Source organism: Choloepus didactylus, chromosome 4 (assembly GCF_015220235.1).
Source record: "Choloepus didactylus isolate mChoDid1 chromosome 4, mChoDid1.pri, whole genome shotgun sequence".
Classification (NCBI taxonomy): Eukaryota; Metazoa; Chordata; class Mammalia; order Pilosa; family Megalonychidae; genus Choloepus; species Choloepus didactylus.
The window spans coordinates 66,451,791-66,472,992 of record NC_051310.1 but is presented as its reverse complement, the minus strand read 5'-3'; the positions used below and the strand labels follow the sequence as shown (position 1 = coordinate 66,472,992).

Here is a 21,202-nt window from a genome sequence, read left to right as displayed (position 1 = left end):
ACCTTAACTATAATAAAAGAATGCATATTAAGACTGCCCTGGGTAAACAAAAACTATGCTCGGTTACCATTTTAGAGGGAAAGGGGGAGGCTGTGAGCACAAAGGACCAGCACAAGCAAGTGCCTTCGTGGTGACGGCTTTTCTGTATCTCAAATGTGCAGGCAGTCATGTGAACGTATGTGTGATGAAATATCATAGAATGATACACAAAGACATACCCTTCTCCCTGTCCCCCAAAACAAAACAAAACAAACAAGTGCCTGCAAAAACTGGTGAAATCCAAGGTAGGTCTGCAATCTAGTTAGTTACTTGAGTTGTGTCAACGTCAGTTTCCTTACAGTTACATAAGATGTCACCCTTGGGGGGAGATGAGTGATCGGAACACAGGATTTCATTGTATTAATTTTACAGAAGTTGAAAATAAAAGTTAAAGGGGAAAAAAACTTACACCTATCAGATAAGTGAAGACCAAAAATTTTGATTACACACTGTTGGCAAGAGTGTGAAGAGTCAAGTATTCATACACATTGCTGGCAAGGGTGTCAATTTAAATCTGTGCCTCCCTGGAGAACAATGTGGCAGTATTTATCAAAATCACAAACATAAATACCTTTTGACACAGCATTTCCATTTTTAAGAATTCACCTAACACATAATCTGCTTGCATATGTGTACACCTACTCATATATAAGTGGTTATGCTTGCAGCATTGTTTGAAAACAAAAGATCAGTAACAACCTAAATGTCCATGAAGAGGGGACTGGTTTACAATAGTTCCATATGATGAAACACAAAATTTATAAAAAGAACAAGGAGGCGCCTTATCACAAAATTTATAAAAAAGAACAAGGAGGCGCCTTATATACTTGTATAATAGCATCCTCAAAATTTAAATTAGAAAGCAATTTGAAGAGAGTAGCATAATAAGACTACTAGGTATGCATATATGTATATCCATTTACTTGTATGAGTGTTAACTATTTTTGGAAGGACATAACAAGAAACTGATGGCCTAACTGCCTCTGGGGAGAGGAACTGAGTGACTAGGGAATGGGAGCAGGAGGAATTTTCACTGTAAATCCTTACTTTTTGGGATTTCTAGCTACAAGAACAGTTTAAAAACATAAATTTCAAATAATAAAAAAAAGCATGCATTCATCAGCATTCCTTATTTGCCATGTAACTTTCTAACCTTATATCAATCAACATAAACAGCATTTAGAAAATAAAGTTACGTATCTTATGAGTAAAAGTGAAGGACATTTTAAATACCATTATTGATGATACACTTCTCAATTTCCACAAGTTCCTTTTTGAAACTAAGCAAGTATTTGTACAGGGCCCACATGAACGCCTGGTAGGTTCTAAAGGGGGCTTCGGCAGACTTCTTAGGAACAGAACTATTTCCAGGCAATGTACTTTCGGAGCTGTGCCCCATGACATCATCGATGAACTCCTGGAGTCGAAACACAACCTGGCCATATGCTGCTATTTGTTCTAGCACTGATCGTAAACAGTTCTATTAAGGGAAGAAAACCACAATTACTCAAAGTCAGTCTTCTGTAAACATTCAAATTCATTTCCCCCACTCAAGTATTTTTGTGCGTGTGACTATTTTAAATAGTAAGCTTAGTGAAAGACAAAAAACTAAGAAAGACGAATATTAAGGTTTTGTTTATTCATTGAAAAACAATTCCCCTCTATTTCCTACTCATAATATCAAGTAATAGAATCAATTTTTAGCACTCACTTCTCAGCCTTTAGCTGGGGAGGGGGATATTCCTTTTTATAACTTTTGAATGTATTAACATATCTACAACTCAAAATTTCCAAGTGTTGAGTTCAGTAGTATTAATTACTTTCACAATATGTGCTACCATCACCAATATCCATTACCCCAACATTTTCATCACTTCAAATAGTAACTCTGCACCCATTAAACAACAACTCCCTCTTCCCACCCCCAACTCCTGGCCCCTGGTAGCCTGTAATCCACTATCTGTCTCTAAGAAATTTGCTTCTTCTAGTTATTCCATATAAGTGAGATCACACAATATTTGTCTTTTTGTGTCTGGTGAATACAAAGTTTTATATTCAAAGCAAATAAAGCATTAATTTCTATAGAATATAGAATTGATGTTTATATTTTTAAAAACACATATGAGGAAAATGTAGTACAGGAAAAAAGTTATAGTGTACAGCTTTCCGATTTCAGAATATGAAACTTACGAGCCTTTCCCAATAAATGACAAATAAACAGCAGAAAACACAAAAGATATGAACGTCACAAACAATATTAAAGAATTCTCTAAGCATTGTAAAGATTCACAATTTTATAGTAAATACGAATAACTTACATGTGTCAAGTGAGTTACTATAATATTGTTTCTCACAGTTACCTTCCCATCTACCAATTGAAATATAAAGAGCTTTTTTACCCCTGAAAGTAACCTGAAATGAAATGAAAAAGATGAATGTACTTTAAATCTAGAAAAATATTCATTACAGTAATGCCTAAGAAATTTTAATGACAGATTCAGAATTGTGAGTGTGTCTGGGGGTATTACAACTTCCAAAGGTCAGATAATAAAAAAATGGAAGACATCACCTTTGTATCTGATTTCCCTAAGACACAAGACATTTCAATATCATCTTGGAGAGGAGACCCAAAGAATGTACTTAAAGAATTTCCATCCACACAGATGACTCAAACAGATCTTCCTATTTTTAAGAATGTCATTATTATATAGTACTTTATGGCAGAGAACACCAAAACCTGAAAATTTCAGTAGTAACCACACTGCGTATTGTAACCTTCATTTTCATCTTGTGTAAATACAATCTAAATTCTTAGATCTGGCTTCCTGATATGGAATACAGGTTAACTCTCATGGGTATACTCTGCCCATTAAAAACACTAAACAGCAAACTAGGGAACCTCACTTTAAACACAGATATTAAAGAAGTGGTAACCGACTAGTCTCATTAAATCACATATGGAAAAGAAGTAAATGTGTCAAAGTGCCATAATCGCCATATCGAATCTGAAGTCTGGGCTTCCTGATTCCTCTAATCCTAGTGCCCACCTGGAATTGTTTTGGGGTCATATCTAAGAGTCTATTTCCAGTTTGCACGTGAAAAACCACTAAACATGTTTCTTTAAGAAAATAAAGTTTCACTTCTCACTATTAATTAAGTTAATACGTCTTACCATAGCGTTTCCCGAATAACCTGAGTCTCGGTAACAAAAACTCTGTCTTCTGGAACGTATAATGGATCACTGCTATACAAGTGCTGATCCCTATTAGACAACAATAGCAAATGTCAACATAAAAGTTTCTAATCAACTAAAAACACGTCAAAGAATATATGCAATTTATTGGTAACAACCAGAAATCAATTAGCAAACAAATATAACAAATACTTTAAATATCCTCCCACATTGATTTTCATAAATCAATTGAAATACTCTTAGAGAAGCTCTCTCAGAGTAATTTCAATTGTTATGTTTATTGCTGATTTAGCCTAATGTTTAAAACTATGTATTGTTGTTTTTTGGAAAACAGTGACTGTATTTTTGTAATAAGGGCAAAGAAACAGCAATCAAATCCTGACCTAATAAGTATCAGCTCATTTACTTTGAAAATAACAAAAAAAATCAAAACACAGGTTATAATTTAGTAATACGTTATTTTTAATAATTAAAGAATCAAAAACAGTGTCCAATTAGAATTGTTAAAAACAAACCGACAAGTTTAAATTTCTGAGATTAGTGATTTATATCAAAGGCAAATGTTTCTAAATTAAAGTTTCTTTTATCATTACATTAAATGAAACATTCAGATTCTTACCAGACAGCAGCTAAATTGGAGTGCAAATGTAAACTATGAGGAAACTGGGAGGATCTGGCTCTCCAGTACTGAAGGACCACATGCTGTTCCAGCCAGCTCCGGTCATCTGTTTCACCTACTGGAAGGAAATTTAAAAACAAGTATACTTGGTCAACTTTGCCACAAAATTATCTGGACTATGGCTCCATTCAAATATACAACCGAAAATAGCTGCTTAAAATAACAGCTAATAGACATTTATATATACAATAATTCATTTAAAAACATATATATTGATACAAACATATAAAATATATAAATAAATATTCCATTAGCTAACAAATTAAAATAATATATTGTTCAATTTTAAAATGACTCAATGAATGAAAAGATACAGTTTATGTGAATCATCCAATAAAGAAACTGAAATGGTAACCAACCAGTTTCCCCAACCTCCCCCAAAGCCTCAGGACTGGTACTAAAATCTCAAGGATTAGATGAACTAATCTCTATCTCATACAAGTTGTCCCAGAGAACAGAAAAAGGGAAAGGTGCTGTGCTGGTTTGAATGTGTTATGTCCCCCCAAACGCCATGTTCTTTAATGCAATCTTGTGGGGCAGATGTATTAGTGTTGATTAGTTTGGAATCCTTTGACTGATCATTTCCACGGAGATGTGACTCAATCAACTGTGAGCAAAATGTTTGACTGGATTACTCCCATGGAGATATGGGCCCACCCATACAGGGTGAGTCTTGATTTAATTGATGGAGCCCTATAAAAAAGCTCACAAACAGAGGGGCCTCAGAGCAGCTAAGAGTGACATTTTGGAGAGCAGCTAGGAGTGACATCCTGGAGCTGCTGTTAAAGATGGCCATTGAAAGCTGATGCTGACATTTTGGAGAAGGCCATTTTGAAACGCAACCTGGGAGAAAGCAGATGCCAGCCATGTACCTTCCCAGCTAACAGAGGTTTTCTGGGTGCCAATGGCCTTTCTCCAGTGAAGGCACCCTATTGTTGATGCCTTACCTTGGATACTTTATGGCCTTAAGACTGTAACTTTGTAAAAAAATAAACCCCCTTTATAAAAGGCAATCCATTTCTGGTGTTTCGCAAAAGGCCAGCATTAGCAAACTGCAACAGTGCCTAACACTTCATGAGTCTAATAAAACCTTGACAGTAAAACCAAATAAAGACATGATAAAAAAAAGCAATTTACCAAAGAATAAAGACGAAAAATCCTAAACTAAAAAACAGCTAACTCAATCCAATGATGTATTTAAAAAATAACACAATGACTGAGAAAGTTTACCTCAGGAATTCAAAGATGATTTAATACTGGAAAATCTTTCAATGTAGTAACAGAGTAAAATAGGAAAATCAGAAGATTTTCTCACTGATGTAAAATAGCATTTTCTATAGTTCAGCATTTATGATTCAAGACTCCAAAAAAAACAAAAAAAAATCCCAAATAGGAATAGAAGGATATTGTCTTGATTTGATAAAGGCCACATACCCAAAATCTATATCAAAAAACCATCACACTTAATGGAGGAATTTCAGGTACAATCCCTTAGGATGAGGCCCAAACTTCACTGTTGCTGCTTATAGGCCAGAGGCAGGGCTAACATGTCAGAAAAAAGGCATGGCCAATGTGTCACAGAGAAGATGCAAGTGTAACAAGAATTGGCAGGAGGAGATAAAAATGCCAATACTTGCAGGTGATACTGATCATTTATATAAAAACCCAACAGAATCAACAAACTAGTATAATTAATACGAGAGCTCAGCAAGGATGCTGGAAGTAAGAACAACTTATAAAAACCAACAGGATTCCCCACACCATGAATAAACAAAACAAAAAGGGCCTCATTCACAAAAACTGCTACAGATGTAGAAATTAACAAATGAATCTAGTGAAAGATACAGGAAATATAGAATAAATGTAGATATAGTAAAGATGTCAATTCTCTCCAAGTTAAATTTATAAATTCAATGCAATCCCAAACAAAATTCTAGCTGGATCTTTTTTAAAGGAACACGGCATACTACTTACATATAGAAGAATAAAAGCTCACAAATAGCTAAGTCAATTTTGAAAGAGAAGAACATTAGAGTAAGACTTGCCTTCTATGTACTAAAGCATACTACAAGCCTTCTAAATGAAAACTGTCTATTTGTTCCTGGGCCAGATTCGCACTAAAGGAACAGAATAGAACATTCAGAATAAATACATGAATATATGGATAACTTCAGGTATGATAAAGGTAGAATCACAAAGCAAGGTGGAATATTGGATTGTTTACTAGATGTTGTTGGGAAAATTGGCTCAAGGCATGGGAGAAAAATAAACTGAATCCATTAACCTCACTTCATGTAAAAAAGTGGACCTCAAAGTCACTAACAATCTAAACACAGATAAAAGAGCAAACAGAAGGAAAACAGTCTTTGTAAGGAAAACCAAATACTGACCACATCACGAAAAATTCATGGGTTTGACTACAATAAAATAAAATAAAATCATGGATTCTGCTGGGAAAATGTTAAAAGTCAGATGACTGACTAGGAGAAGATGCTTGCAATGTACAAAACCTAGGGAATTAATATCTAAATATACAGAGAACTCCGAGGGGTGGGCAAAAAGGGTGTGAAACCCAAAAGAAAAGTAAGCAAACAATGTTTACAGACAATTCACAGAAGGGGCAAGCTGGATGACCAACAAGTACGTAAGGAAGTCCTGCCAAATTCTAGTCAGACAAGCGCAAATTAAAACAATGGCTAAGATGAATAAAACAGTATTTTATCAAGTACTGATGAGGTTCAGGGTGTGGGGCAGAAATTTACATCCCAGAGAAATTCTTGTAGAGGTCAGTAATGGACACCAGTGAGGAAGTGCATCACAGCACCAGATGTGGTAGAAGGGAAGCGAAGGCCACTCAGAGTCGATCAACAAGGGAACAGGTAACAGAAATATATGTGTAAACTGCAGAATACTATCCAGCTGTTAGAAGCAGGGAAGAGATGTACATATAGCAATGTGGACAGATTTTAAAAACAGAGTTGAATGAAACAAGTTAACAGAACAAATGTACACATAGCATAATACCAGATATGTAATTTAAAAACATACATACATTAAATAACACAATGCATTTGATAAGAACTCAGTATATGTAAGAACATGAATATCAAATCCATGGATTCTGCCAGCCCATGACTGTGCTGGCAGAGAAAGGGAAATTGGAGTGGAATTCAGAAAAAGCATAAAGGAAGAGATAAACTATTCTAAAAGCCCCTGCACAACATACATTCCAGACTGAGTAACATGACTAATTCCATGCTCAGCCCTGGAGGTCCAATTCAAGAAAGCTTTTTAAAAAGGAAATTAAAAAAGAAGAAACTAGAATATCATCATGATGCTAAATCAGCTTAAATTACTTTATATCCAATTTAGCATAGTTTAAGGGGAATCAATGAGGAATGGTCACAGAAACCAATTCTAGCTTCTGCTATTTGCTTCATCACTGTGTGACCCTGGGAGACCACAACTGGGCCTTTGAAAAATTGGACATACGTGATTTTTTCTCTAAGGCTGCTTCTAGCTCTTTCTAGATTCTAACAATTCATAGTTCCTACTAAAAACTGAAAAAGCAGACATTCAAATTGAAAAATAAATTAAAGAGATTTTTTCCTTTTATTTAGTTACCAACTTCAGCAAAGTCAATCCTTCTTCAATATAAAAATAAATTGAAATGTTTAAGACTAATATAACATTCTCAGAAGTATATTTTATAAAAGGAACAACATTGCAATCTAAATTCCTTTTCGACATTAATTGTACAGTGCTACTTCTTTGGCGTTATATAAAAAAGAACAACTAATGGTTTAATAATATTTGCCTTATAAGGATGGGAAAGTATAACAACTTGAATCACATGAAACCGATTCTCTGAGCCTGCCTTTTCTTCTAGGGAATTCTATCAGGAAATGACACCATTATCCAAAAACACAGAACACCTTTCCAGCTGACATGAGACCCTGGTTTCCTATTCTGATCTTGTTCTTCTAACGGTGTCCTGTCCACCTGAATTCCAGAGTCCTCTCTGCTTAAAGGCTGCTGTTCATCTTCGTCTTCACTTTCTTCAGACCAATTCTGATTAAGAAAGAAAATTCAGCTTACTCTTAGAGAGTACGACAACTGGAGCTATTTAGGTAAAAAGATTAAGAAAATCTCAGGAGAAAAGTGTTTTTATATATACCAAATGAAACTTTCTTCTAAGTGTCTTGAAAGTGACTACTACACGAATGGAATTATTTTGGTGGCAAAAAATCCAAGATTCACAGCTCCTTGAAGGTCTGTGGTATTCACACTGTTCAACCTCTTAGCACTAATAATTTGTTAAAAAATTCTAACAAAATAAAACTTCCATAATTAACTACTCTAGTTTAGAAAAGAATATTTCTATTTTAGCTAAATTGTTCTAGAGCAGAAGGACCCACAAGAATCATCTATATCAGAACATATTTTCTGTATCTCTCGGCATGCATTTATATTTTAACAGCAAAACTGCTATCACTTACCGGTGTGTCTATATTTGGACCAAGGTCAATTTCTTCACCTTCCATCAAGTATTTTCCCCAGTCAAAATCATCTTTCTTTTCTAAAATATAACCAAAGAACCTCATTAGCTTTATCACTAATCTTTCTGAAAAAAAGCCAAAACTGTAGGAAAAAAAGTCTAAAAACAAAATAAAATGCACTCAGGAAATAAAAGCTCAAAAATATTGAAACATCCAATAAATTGATATTCTAATAGATTTTAAGTTCTAATGTTTAGATCTTCAATAGGGATTTTTCTTTTTTATATAATTGCAGGTAGTTTAACTTGCAAAGTAAGAACTTAGACAAGTGCATCCAAAGCAACAAATATTTTAGTTTCATTGACTTGCACAACTTCTTATAAAAATCTCAATATCTAGTAGGTAAGTAATGAAATCAATTCCTCTTTTATTTCTTATATGTCAAACCAATTGGTAACATACCCACTTCTTTATCTCTTGGTGTTTCCACGTAATTGTTGTTTGAAGGAGAATCAGAAAGACATAGTAGAAGTGACAGTATGGAATAATGTGCATCTGTCTTTAAAAAAAAAATAAAGAACATGAATTACTGAACTTGGCAAGTATTTTCTAAATTAGTTTGGGTAAAGAAAGGATCTATGACAGCTATGTTCCCAATTTTTTTCCTGGTTTGAAAACACATTAATTATACCTAAATAAATCCTAACCTGTACACACACTTTTTTCATAGTTCAAATGAACCTTACGAAGCCATTTCAGGGTTTGAGTTCTACACTTCTAACAAGTAAAAGACATCTATGTGGATGACTTTTTATTATCTGAGAACAGCTGAAATGTCTTTGGAGGACAAAGTTAATGCAAAAAAATTATTTTCATTGGTAATATGTGTCATGAAGCTTAAAAAATTTTACATTTTATGACCTAAGAGTTTTGACACTGATGTACCATATTTTATTTAACCACACCCCCTTTGTTTTCCCAATCATTTGTTTTCACAAAATGTATATAATTGCATAATTATGAGTTTGTCTGTACAATAAATTCCTAAAAGATGAAATGCTACCTTAAAGAGCATTTGCATTTGTAATTCTGAGGAATGCCAAAATGCCCTCCATAAAGACCATACAAATTTGCAATACTAACAGTATAAAATTATCTGTTTCCCCACACCATTTATTAATCAATAAGTGAAAAATGTTACCTCAATGTAGCCTTAGTCTGCATTTCTCTTATGTTAAGGAAGGGTAAACATTTCTTAAGTTTAAAAGTTATATGATTTCCCTTTACTATTACTTTTCTTTGTTCAATTTTCTATTTGGTTGACTCTTTTTCTTATTCACAGGACTGATTTCTAAATTAGGATATTAGCTGTAGAGGAAAGTCTTAAATAAGCAGGCCTGAGTTGTTGAAACCTTGTACATTCCCCAAAAGGGGACATTTTCACGGCCCTTGACTGGTTCCTGGGAATTCAGTTTTGTATGTTGGGGTCTTGAACCACACTGCAGTGGTTTGTCTAAATAGTCTGTGCAAACTGTGATTTATGGTGAACAACTGCTTTCCTTAAAGGGGTCTGCAGCTCTAAATCTCATAAAATACAAACTTAGAATCAAATATGGTACTAGCTGAAAGGAGCTTACCTACTGCTAGTTACTAATTGTGAAATGCCGTTCTCTACCGAAAGGAGACAGTGCTTGAAGAATTGACTGATTCCAGAGCTGGAGAACAGCAGAAGAAAATAATTCTCTCAAATCTATTATTTGTGTAATTACTAATGTCAGATCCTTTATTTACCGTTTTGTTTTAGACGGGGAACACTGGAGGACTCTGGGTGGTGCTTGAAGGAAGTGAAAGTTACCAGGAAAGAGGAAAGTACGTACAGCAGGAAAAAAGGCAAACACTGAACCTTTGCACACCACACTTCTTGCCAAGGGCCAGATTTGCTTCCCTGTAGCTGCATGGGAACACACCAAAGCAGTGTGCAGTCATGGTAGGAGGACCTGGATGACATTATATACAGCTATCCCCACACCCTGAAATGTGCTCATTTTTTTGGTAACATCTATAAAGGAGCTTTCTTCCAAGGAACTCATTGAGGTTACAACCCAACTACAAATATGCACGAATGGTCAAAATCATAGCCTAGCCATTAGCAATCTACCATGCTTTGACCAAAGCCACAAGTTATATTAATAAGGAAAAGAGGTCTGCTAAGAGTTAGGATTTTAGCACTTATATTATATTTAGATAATATAAACTATTTTATTTAACTGCTAAGACATGGGCTAATTTGTTTCTTCTACACCATCCATTGCCTGCTACCTCATGGAAACTCAATGAACACATATGCAGGGATGGTGAAAGAAGCAGTTCCACGTGTTGTACATGAAAACAAAGGTGGTCTTCAGTCTTAAAGTTAGAGATAACTTCTACTCTACTTCCATATTCTTTGAAACCCAGAGCTACACAAAGCTAGAATTCCTCATTCTAGTTTGGGTTTTATAGAAGCGCCAAGATCTTTACTTATTCCACCCCAAATAACAAATATTACCAAATTCTTCTTTGCCAAATATGATTCACAGCCTAGAGGTTGGTAAACGATCACTTATGAGCAACTCCTATGGACACTATATGTCTGTTTTTATTTATAAATCAAAATACAGTGAGGTTAGAGATTCATTTCTGGCATGATGCAAGGAAGTAGTCTTCAACTCCTCTCCCCAAAAGCAACAATTAAGCTGGACTGAACTGCCATGACAGTGATTACGAACTGAACATAGGCACAGAAACACTGAAAAGCATTTATTGTTGAAAAGTACTTTAGGTAAGAATGAGACTGGTGCAAGTTTGTGCTCTTCTGGCCTGGAGCTGTGTGCCTGCTCCCCCTTACTCTGTGAGAGTGGTAGCTCAACCACGTTAGAACAGGATATGAAAACTAGCAGCTTTGCTGCCACTGCTGGAGGAAACTTACTTCATTTGGAGAGTTGTAGCTAAAGTGGCGATCACACTGGCAACTGGACAGGGAGAGCCAGTGGCTCTGCTAGCCTGAGGCTGCAGGCCTGTGAGGGGCAAGCAGTGGACCAGCAGACTAACTAGGGATGAATCAGGGAGCTCCAGGAGGCCAGCGAGTCAGAGGGGGTGCTCAGCTTTTCACGTATCTTGGGTTAACCAGAGGCTGCGAGCGTGCACAGCAGAGCCCCGAGTGGACCCAAGCCACCCACACATCCTTGGTCTGAGCCCACTGGCCGAGGAGTCTCTATAACAGCCTCAAGTCTGAATGTACTTCCCAGCTCACACACACATCAATCAGTAAAAACTCTATTTGTGAGCACAAACTCTGACCAATCTTTGAGTGAACACTAAGATGCAGTCACAGGGTTGACCTCGAAGTTACCAGGACTAAAAACAAAAAAAGTGATTAATCCCACTGAATGGTATGCTCAGAAAACTTTGTTGCATATATGTTCCCACAATTTAAAAAAAGGCAACTAAAAAGACAATTAAATGCAATATGAGATCTTGGATGGGATTAATAAGGGAGGAGAAAAGGCTCAAAAGCCATATGAAAATATTGGAATACAGACTGTAAGGCTTTATGCCAATGTTAAATTTCTTGAATTTGATAACTGCACTTAAGGTGGCTGCATAAGTGATTATCCTTGTTCTTAGGAAATGTACATGGCAGTATTAAGTACTCAAGGAGCAAGATGTACACAACCTACACTCAAGTGTTCACGACATGGACTGATAAAATCATAGCGACAGATAGATAAATGGATAGACTGATACAGCAAATGTGCCAAAATGCAAAACTTGGTGGATCTGGGTATCTGGGGGATTAGAGGTATGTTGGTGTTCTCTGTATTATTTTTGTAACTGTTTTTCTTTTCATTTTTTTAACTTTATAAAAAATTAAAAAGCAAACAATAAAAAGAACATTTCAAACAAAACCAAAACAAAGGAATAAGTAAAAACAGATAACCTAAAGTAACTACATTGCTTCCAACGTGTTCCTACCTTACCCCAAGAAAACAGACAGACTGTAACCCAACAAAGGAATAAGAAAAAACAAATAACCTAAAATAACTACATTTCTGCGAACCTGTTCCTACCATACCCCTCAAAATTAACAAACCATAGTCATTCCTGAGCATTCCCATAATATTAAGTTTACCCTCCGTACCTTATCTGTTCTTATTAGATTATCGTTCCCCTTAACTATTTGTTGTCTATCATTAGGTCCCCTACATTCTACAATATAAACCATTTATTTTACATTTTTCAGTATTCACATTAGTGGTAACATACAATATCTCTTTTTGTGCCTGGCTTATTTCGCTCAGCATTATGTCTTCAAGTTTCAATGTTTCACAACATTGTTCCTTTTTATTGCCGCGTAGTATTCCATTGTGCGTACATACCACATTTTGTTTATCCATTCATTTGTTGAAGGACATTTGGATTGTTTCCATCTCTTGGCAACTATGAATAATGCTGCTATGAACTTCGGTGCGCAAATATCTGTTCATGTAAGGATGGTTCAACATAAGAAAATCAATCAGTGTAATACAACACATTAACAAATCAAAACGGAAAAATCAAATGATCATAATAGATGCTGAAAAAGCATTCAACAAAATCCAGCATCCTTTTTTGATAAAAACACTTCAAAAGGTAGGAATTGAAGGAAACTTCTTCAATATGATAAAGGGCATATAGGAAAACCCCCAGCAAGCATAGTACTCAATGGCGAGAGACTCAAAGCTTTCTCTCCAAGATCAAGAACAAGACAAGGGTGCCCGCTATCACCACTGTTATTCAACAACATGCTAGAAGTGCTAGCCAGAGCGATCCAGCAAGATGAAGGAATAAAAGGCATCGAAATTGGAAAGGAAGAAGTAAAACTGTCATTATTTGCAGATGATATGATCTTCTATCTGGAAAACCCTGAGGAATCAATGACACGGCTACTTGAGTGAATAAACAAATTTAGCAAAGTAGCAGGAAACAAGACTAATGCACATAAGACAGTAATGTTCCTCTACACTAGGAATGACCTAACTGAAGAGACACTCAAGAAAAGATTCCATTCTCAATAGCAACTAAAAAAATCAAGTACCTAGGAAGAAACTTAACCAAGGATGTAAAAGACCTGTATATAGAAAACTACATAACTTTACTAAAAGAAATAGAAGGGGACCTAAAAAGTTGGAAAAATATTCCGTGTTCATGGATAGGATGGCTAAATGTCATTAAAATGTTAATCCTACCCAAACTCATCTACAGATTCAATGCAATTCCTATCAAAATTCCAACAACCTGCTTTGTAGACTTGGAAAAGATAGTTATCAAATTTATTTGGAAGGGGAAGATGTCTTGAATTGTAACTGCTTTATAATGTTTTTTAAATAAAAAGTTTAATAAAATTTTTTTAAAAAAAGAAAAATAAAAACTGAGCAGACATCAGTGGCCACAAACTGTTGGGGAGACAGACTTCATGTACTTAAACCCAAGATTTCCTAAGCAAAATCACAAAACAAAACAATAGCAACTCTCAGGTAGGGGGCAGAGCCAGAATCCAGAGCTGCTGTAATATATTATCTCAAATCCAATATTCAACAAAAATCAGGAAATAAACAAACAAGAAAGTATAACCTAATATTCAGGGAAGAAAAAGCAGTCAATAGAAACCCAGGTGTTTGATTTAGCAGACAGACTTCAATGCGGCTATTAAAAATATGCTCAAAGTACTAATGGAAATCATGTTTAAAAATTAAATTATGATGACAATGACTTACTGAATTGAGCACCTCATTAATGAGATAGAAATTATTTTAAGAGAAGTGCATTTTTTGTACACTGAAAATTCCAAAAATTTATATTTAATTTGTTAGAGAAATTAAAGATCCAAATAAGCAGAGAAACACTCCATATTCATAGATTAGATGACTCAATATTGACGATATAGCAATACCTCCCAAACTGATCTACAGACTCAATGCAATGAAAACCAGGCAGAATTTTTTGTAGATATCAACAAACTGATCCTAAAATGTGCATAGAAATACAAAGGATCTAGAATAGACAAAACAGTTTTGAAAAAGGACAAAGTTGGAAGACTTACATTTCCCAATTTCAAAACTTTCTATAAAGCTACAGTAATCAAGATAATGTGGTTTTGGCATAAGGGAAGACATACAGATTAATGAAACAATTCAGGGTTGAGAAATAAACTCTTTTATTTTTGACAAAGTTGCCAAGGCAATGCAAGATGGAAAGGATATTCTCTTCAGCAAATGGTATGGGGACAAATGGATATTCGTATGTTCAAAAAATGAATTTAGACTCTTTCCTCACACCATACTCAAAAATTTACTCAAAATGGATCACAGACATAAATGCAAGGGCTAAAACTATAAAACTGCTAGAAGAAAACATGGGAGAAAAGTCTTCATGGCTTTAGTTTAGGCAAAGAGTTCTTAGACATGACACCAAAAGCATGAATCATAAAAGACAAAAAAGCAATAAACTGGACTTCATTAAAATTAAAATCTTCTGAGCTTCAAAGAACACCATTAAGAAAATGAAAAGACAAGCCAGAGAATGGGGGAAAATGAACAATAAACAACTCATAACTCAACTATACGACAGATAACCCAATTAAAATATGGGTAAAGGAACTGAATGGGCACCACAGAAGACACTGAACTGCTAAAAAGCACATGAAAAGATGCTTAATATCATTAGTCATTAGGGAAATGCAAACCGACACCACAGCAAGCTATTACTACATATACTCTAGGACGGCTATAATCATATGACTGATAATAAGTGTTGGTGAGGATGTGGAGAAACAGGAATTCTTACATGTTGTTGGCAGGAATATATATAATACAGCCAGTTTGGAAAACAATTAGGCAGTTTCTTAAAAGATTAACCTAGGCTTACCATATCACCGAGCAATTAAAGACTCCTAGAAAGCTACCCAGGAACAGTGAAAACACATACCCAAAGACGTACATGAGAATGTTCACAGAAGTTCATTATTCATAGCCAAAAAATGGCAACAATCCAAATGTCATCAACTGCTGAATAAACACAATGTGGTCTATCCAAACAATGGAATACTATTCAGCAATGAAAAGGAACAGAGTATGTGTTACCACATGAACATCAGAAATGTTATGCTAAGTGAAAGAAGCCAAAAAAGGCAAATATTTAAATATAGCAAGGAGACCAGTGGCTGTCTAGGGTTGGGGTGGGAGTCAGTACAGCCTACAAATGGACTTCAGAGAAATTCTTGGGATGACGGAAATGTTCTAAAACTGGATTGTCGTGATGGTGGCATAATTCTATATTTACTAAAAATCAGTAAACCGTACAGTCACAATAAATGAATTTTATGGTATATATCTCAATGAAGCTGAAAAAAAATTGTGAAGTTAGTACTACACCAGATGCATTTAAGATGCCATAAGAGGGGAAAAAAGAGTAACCAATTATGCCTTGTATAAGTGGGGTGGGAGCTGGACAGTGATGCAGAAAGGATTTCACAGATTTATTTATTCATAAAGCAAATATTCATTGACTGTCAACTCTGTGTTAGGTGCAGAGAGTATAAATCAGACCCAGAGCCCTTCATTTGTAAAACATGCATATTAGGGGGAAACAGAGGCAATAAACAATAATAAACATATGGATAAGTGAAACACATACTAGGCTTAGAGATGACCTGAATTTAATATTTGGGCTGGTTTGGATGTATTTTGTCCCCCAAAATGCCATGTTCCTTGATGCAATCTTGTGGGGGCAGATGTATTAGTGTTGATTAGATTGGAATTCTTCAAGTGTTTCCATGGAGATGTGACTCAATCAACTATGAGTGAAACATTTGGATAATTTCCATGGAGGTGTTACCTGCCTATTCAGGGTGGGTGTTAATTGGATCACTGGAGTCCTATAAAGGAGTTCACAGACTGAGGGAACTCAGAGCAGTGACATTTTGAAGAGGAGCTGCAGATAAGAGGACAAAACATCCCAAGAGCAAAATCTTGGAGAATGCCATTTTGAAATGTCACATGGGAGCAAGCGGACACCAGCCACATGCCTTCCGAGTTAACAGAGGTTTTCTGGATGCCAATGGCCATCCTTCAGTGAAGGTACCCGATTTCTGATGCCTTACCTTGGACACTTTATGGCCTTCAGACTGTAACTTTGTAACCAAATAACCCCCCCTTTATAAAACCCAATTCATTTCTGGTATTTTGCATGATGGCAGCATTAGCAAACCGGAACAGTATTGAAGGCTGAGATTTCTCAGGCAGGAGAGAAGGGGAAGGGTAGTAAAGGTTCAGGACATAGGATGTGCCAAGCAGAGCTAGGAAATGTGGTTCCACTGGATATAATAATAGTACCTACAGAGTAGGGTCTTTATGAGATTTAAAGTGCCTGGCACATAATAAGGACAATAAAAATACTTGCAATTATTTTTATTATATGGTGTGACAGGGTCTAAATGACTAAATTCTACAATCTACCCAGAGAACTATATAAAATGGAGAAAGATACCTAAAATAAAAGATCTGCATTCTCTTCCCGAATGGTCCTTGCAGGAACAGTACATAGAAGTGCATTTCTATTCCTTAAGGCATGGACGCAGAGCACTGCAGCTCCCTCCCTCTCTTCCAGAAATACCTTCATAGCTCTTTCCTTCAACTGATGGGCAATTTAAAAAATTTATCTAAACCTCACATCCCTAGTGCAATTCTCAGAGTACAACCAGGGGAAGCCTATCAATAATGGAATATTCCTTACAGGGTTACTGAAAGGATTAAAACAGTTAATGTATATGTGCAGTAAAGTGTTAACTCAGCAGGCCTGGGCAGCCCAAACTCTGAGCATTCCTTTTGGACTGGCTCCTGGAAGATAACCTCTGAACCTCTGGAAAATGCTGTCATACGAGGGTATTTTTGTATGCCTGAGGACTTGAGCCAGGCTGTATCAGTTAGACCAGATAATTTTTGCTAACAAGGTGACTTATGGAGAATGCAAGGTTCATATGCCACAGTTCCTGGGCCATGCCTGGGGGGCTGGAGACAGAATAGCTAAGGTCAGACAAAGTGGCACCACATGCCCCAATAAAAGGCTCAGGTGAGTGCATCACCATACCATACCACGGGGAGGGGACACATGGCAGACTGTGCCTGGTTTCTCCTGGACTTTGCCTGATGCACCCTTTCCCTTTGCAAATTTTAATCTGTAGCCATTCCCCACAATAAACCATAATTGTTAGGACAAGAGCATTTTTTTGAGTTCTGTGAGTCTTCCTGAATATCACCGAGCATGACAATGGTTTGGGGACTCCTGACTCAATATGTAAAGTGCTTAGGACAGTACTTGGCGTCTAGTAGGTGTTATACAGGGAACTATTACTGTCAAGTGCTGAGAAGCAATTTAAAAATTTTAAGATCTCCAGATTGTGTGACAGGCTCCGATCTCTATTTTCAAAGAGTGGAACTGAAAACACGATTAAATAAGAATCTGCCTCCCCATCCCATCACAAGCCTGACACACATTAGGCTTGCTAGCAATATTTAAAGTCAGTTTCCATGAGATCTTACTCTTGCCAGTGGACACTACTAAAATAGAATGAATGTTCAAATGTTAACCGAAACAAGTTGAAGATAATCAGGGAACTGCATGACAGATCTCACAATAGAAGGCTTACCTTTGTTTCCTTTATGCTAGGCAGTGATGAATTTAGAAATTCCTCACTTAATCTCTTCCAACTAGCAGCTTTGCTGAGATCAGAATGAATGATAAATTTTTCATAAATTCTAAAATATAAAAAAATCAACTGATAGTTACAAAGGCAAACAAAAAGCTCTACAACGAAAACACAAATATTTCTGAATATGTATATATATATATATAGACATACATGTAAAAATGACTTACCCTTCTATTATCTTCTCTATTTTATGGCTGTTGACATCCAAGAAGCGATGAAATCTAATAATATAAAAAAATGCAATTCTTATGCCGGTTTTGTCACATGTAACTATGAAGACTAGTCACACAGCCTTCCATGTCCCCCCATACACCCTATACTCCATCATACACTTCCAGGAGTGCACCTCTTTCCCTCCGTTAACTCTACCATCAGCCAGGCAAATCACTACTGTGTCTTGGAGACTGCTCAACCATCCCTTCCTCAGGACACAAGCACATCCTGAGCCTCCCCAGTCCAGTCCTCTCATTCCTTGGTCCTCCCATAATGTCCTGTGCTGAAGACCAATATAGCACATAGTCTATATCAGATGCTCCTCATCTTTTTTTAATATCATAGTGAAGCCCAGTGAAGCCTAAGGGCAACTCAGAATGTTTTTAAACGCATCAAATAAAATACAAAGAAAACCACTATACTGAAATACAGTTGTCAACTATTAAAAAAATTTGCATAGTAACAAGTACTTCTTTATTAATGCAATAAATAACAGGATCTAGCATAAGTTCAATAACTACCATTAAAGAAACATGAACAATAATGAGAAATATCTGCAGCAACTATTTTATGACATAAAAGTAAACTGTAATTTCTACTGGTGACGAAGTTATAGGCTAATAGCCTAATACTATTGTGATTTGTTGTCTTCATTCATAACTGAAGGAAATGCTACTTTTCAGTTAGAGGTTAGTATAATAATTTTCTTATCCAAATTCACAAACACCTGAATTCCACCTTCAGACTCTCAAGTTAAGAATTACTGTCCAACATCATACTGTAATTGTTCACTTTTGTTGCTGTTTTCCTTTAGGATTGAAGCTATTACCTTACCCATTTCTGAATTTTGAGGAGCTAGGACATAACCAAAATGTTCAGAAATGTAAACATGAATTGTTCATTTTTCTGATTGACAGGTTATTCAACTCTCATGTTCCATTTTTTAGTTATCAAAGTCAACAATCTGTACTTAAAAGAAATAAATTACACTCCCAAATAACACATCCAATTCTATCTCAATATCCCTTATCCACTTTCCCCATCATAATTTAGTTTCTCAATCTGAAAAAGGAGACAGCAACTTTAAAGTTCTTGTAAAGAAAATAATATCCATCTACCTACTGTCATTTTGAAATATTAATAGAAAAATCATTTGGGATAGTGCATTTAATTTCCTGTCTTACATGAGATATTGCAGACTTATTTTTTGTAAGTTACATTTAAGAACTGGATTGATCATTTCAGAAACTTACGGGTCTGAAAGCTCTCTTATAAACCGAGTAGGCACTTTATTGCAATAATCAAGATTGCAGATTTTTAAAAAACTGTTTACTGATTTCTATGAAATTAAATGGGTAGAATGTTAATACTAGCACCTTCTTTTAGTATGAATTTCATTACAGGTAACCATCACAACAGTATTGTCTAATTTACGCATTCCATAAAGAAAAGCAGGAACTCAACTTCAACCTAAATATCTAAATTGTAGATATTTTAAAAAATAATTAAATGAGAAGCTGTACTGGGTGCCTTACTGTACTATGGGCCTGGAACTGTTCTAGGTGCTGGCATATAGGAATGAACGAAACAGACCAAGATGCAAGATTCCTGATCTCCTGAAACTTACACTCTAGCTGAGGGTGGGGGAAGGTGGAGACAAACAGTAAACAATCGATAAATCATACTACGTGTTTTGTCACGCGCTCTGGCAAAATACCGACAGCAGAGTAAGAAGATCCAGAGTGGTCTGGGTAGGGAGTGGGAGTGAGGGAGAGTACAATTCTAAGTAGCATGTCAGCATAGTTTTGCTCTAGAGACTCGTACTGCACAAAGTGCAATGGCTACAGTAGAGACAGGGCACGGACCTGCTCTCCAGAAGCCCACATTCCAAGAGGGTGGCGGACACTCAACAACCTACGGTTCACTGCTGAAGCGCGCGCGTGTCCCTCGCGACGGGGACTATGAGGGCCTCAGGGCACCGTGCAGGAGCAGGGCCAGGGCGGGCTTCCCCGAGGGTACCCCCGCCCCTCCCTCGGGGCTCCCGGGCGACAAAGACACGAAGGGTCCGGTGCAGACCCCGGGCTGTGGGCGGGAACCGGCCCGGGCGCACCACACACCTGAAGTTGGACCAGACGAAGTGCAGGGCTTGCTGGAAGTTGGGGTCCGCCTCGTCCTGGAGGCCGGTTACATGACGGACGAGCTCGAGCACGTCCAGCTCCTGCTGTCTGTCCAGCCAGCTACACGGTGTCAAAGCGCGGGCCATGGCCCTAGCAGGCCCTCCGCGCCCGCGCGCCTGCGCGCCAGCAGCGGCTGCTCTCGGCGAGGTTCCAACTACTCTCGCGAGAGTTTGCTCGCCCGCGGTATTGAGTATCAGCGAGGTCACACAGCTATCGCGAGAGTTCGCGCTGCAGGTGGGTCGGGCGCTGAGGGCCTAGGCGACACTACATATTCCCCCTGGACAGCGTGGCGGGGATGGTCTTTGTGAGCCGCTAGTGTGTGCGTTTGCGACTCGCGGTTGGTAAATTTGAACGTGTTAAAGAAGATGCTGCATTACTTTGAAGTGGAGAGCGTTTGTGTGCCCTGCGTAAGGCTCTAAAGCTAGCCGCGAGCGCCGCCTCCTGGAAAGTTGTCCTACTCCCCAAAGGCGCAGTATGGTTTGTGACGTATTGTCGCTTAATCGAGCTTTAAAAAAAAAGTCTTTAAAAAACATTCAGAAGAGTGTGCACAAATACCATACGAAGGAGAAAATTACAGCAGTGGAAATGATTCTATGCATGAGCATATATGCTCTC

At 36.9% G+C, this 21,202-nt stretch overlaps 1 protein-coding gene across 4 annotated transcripts in view; it reads right to left on the bottom strand.

Moving 5' to 3' along the window:
- TUBGCP5 (tubulin gamma complex associated protein 5) overlaps nucleotides 1-20,723 on the bottom strand; it is a 38,111-nt gene extending 17,388 nt beyond the window's left edge. For 2 of the 4 annotated variants that reach the window (XR_005216320.1, XM_037832792.1), the window contains exons 1-10: nucleotides 20,528-20,723; nucleotides 18,365-18,418; nucleotides 18,135-18,243; nucleotides 8,873-8,969; nucleotides 8,411-8,490; nucleotides 7,847-7,982; nucleotides 3,852-3,969; nucleotides 3,212-3,301; nucleotides 2,358-2,451; nucleotides 1,273-1,519 (exon numbers count right to left, since the gene is read on the bottom strand). Coding sequence is in view for 3 of the 4 variants with exons in the window: in XM_037832792.1 (XP_037688720.1) it covers nucleotides 1,273-1,519; nucleotides 2,358-2,451; nucleotides 3,212-3,301; nucleotides 3,852-3,969; nucleotides 7,847-7,982; nucleotides 8,411-8,490; nucleotides 8,873-8,969; nucleotides 18,135-18,243; nucleotides 18,365-18,418; nucleotides 20,528-20,673 (1,171 nt within the window). In the remaining variant the exon portion in view is untranslated. Of the gene's footprint in view, nucleotides 1-1,272; nucleotides 1,520-2,357; nucleotides 2,452-3,211; nucleotides 3,302-3,851; nucleotides 3,970-7,846; nucleotides 7,983-8,410; nucleotides 8,491-8,872; nucleotides 8,970-18,134; nucleotides 18,244-18,364; nucleotides 18,419-20,527 lie in introns of those variants that run through there. The other 2 variants (XM_037832793.1, XM_037832794.1) reach the window with 2 other exon arrangements.
- Between the last annotated feature and the right edge of the window lie 479 nt (nucleotides 20,724-21,202).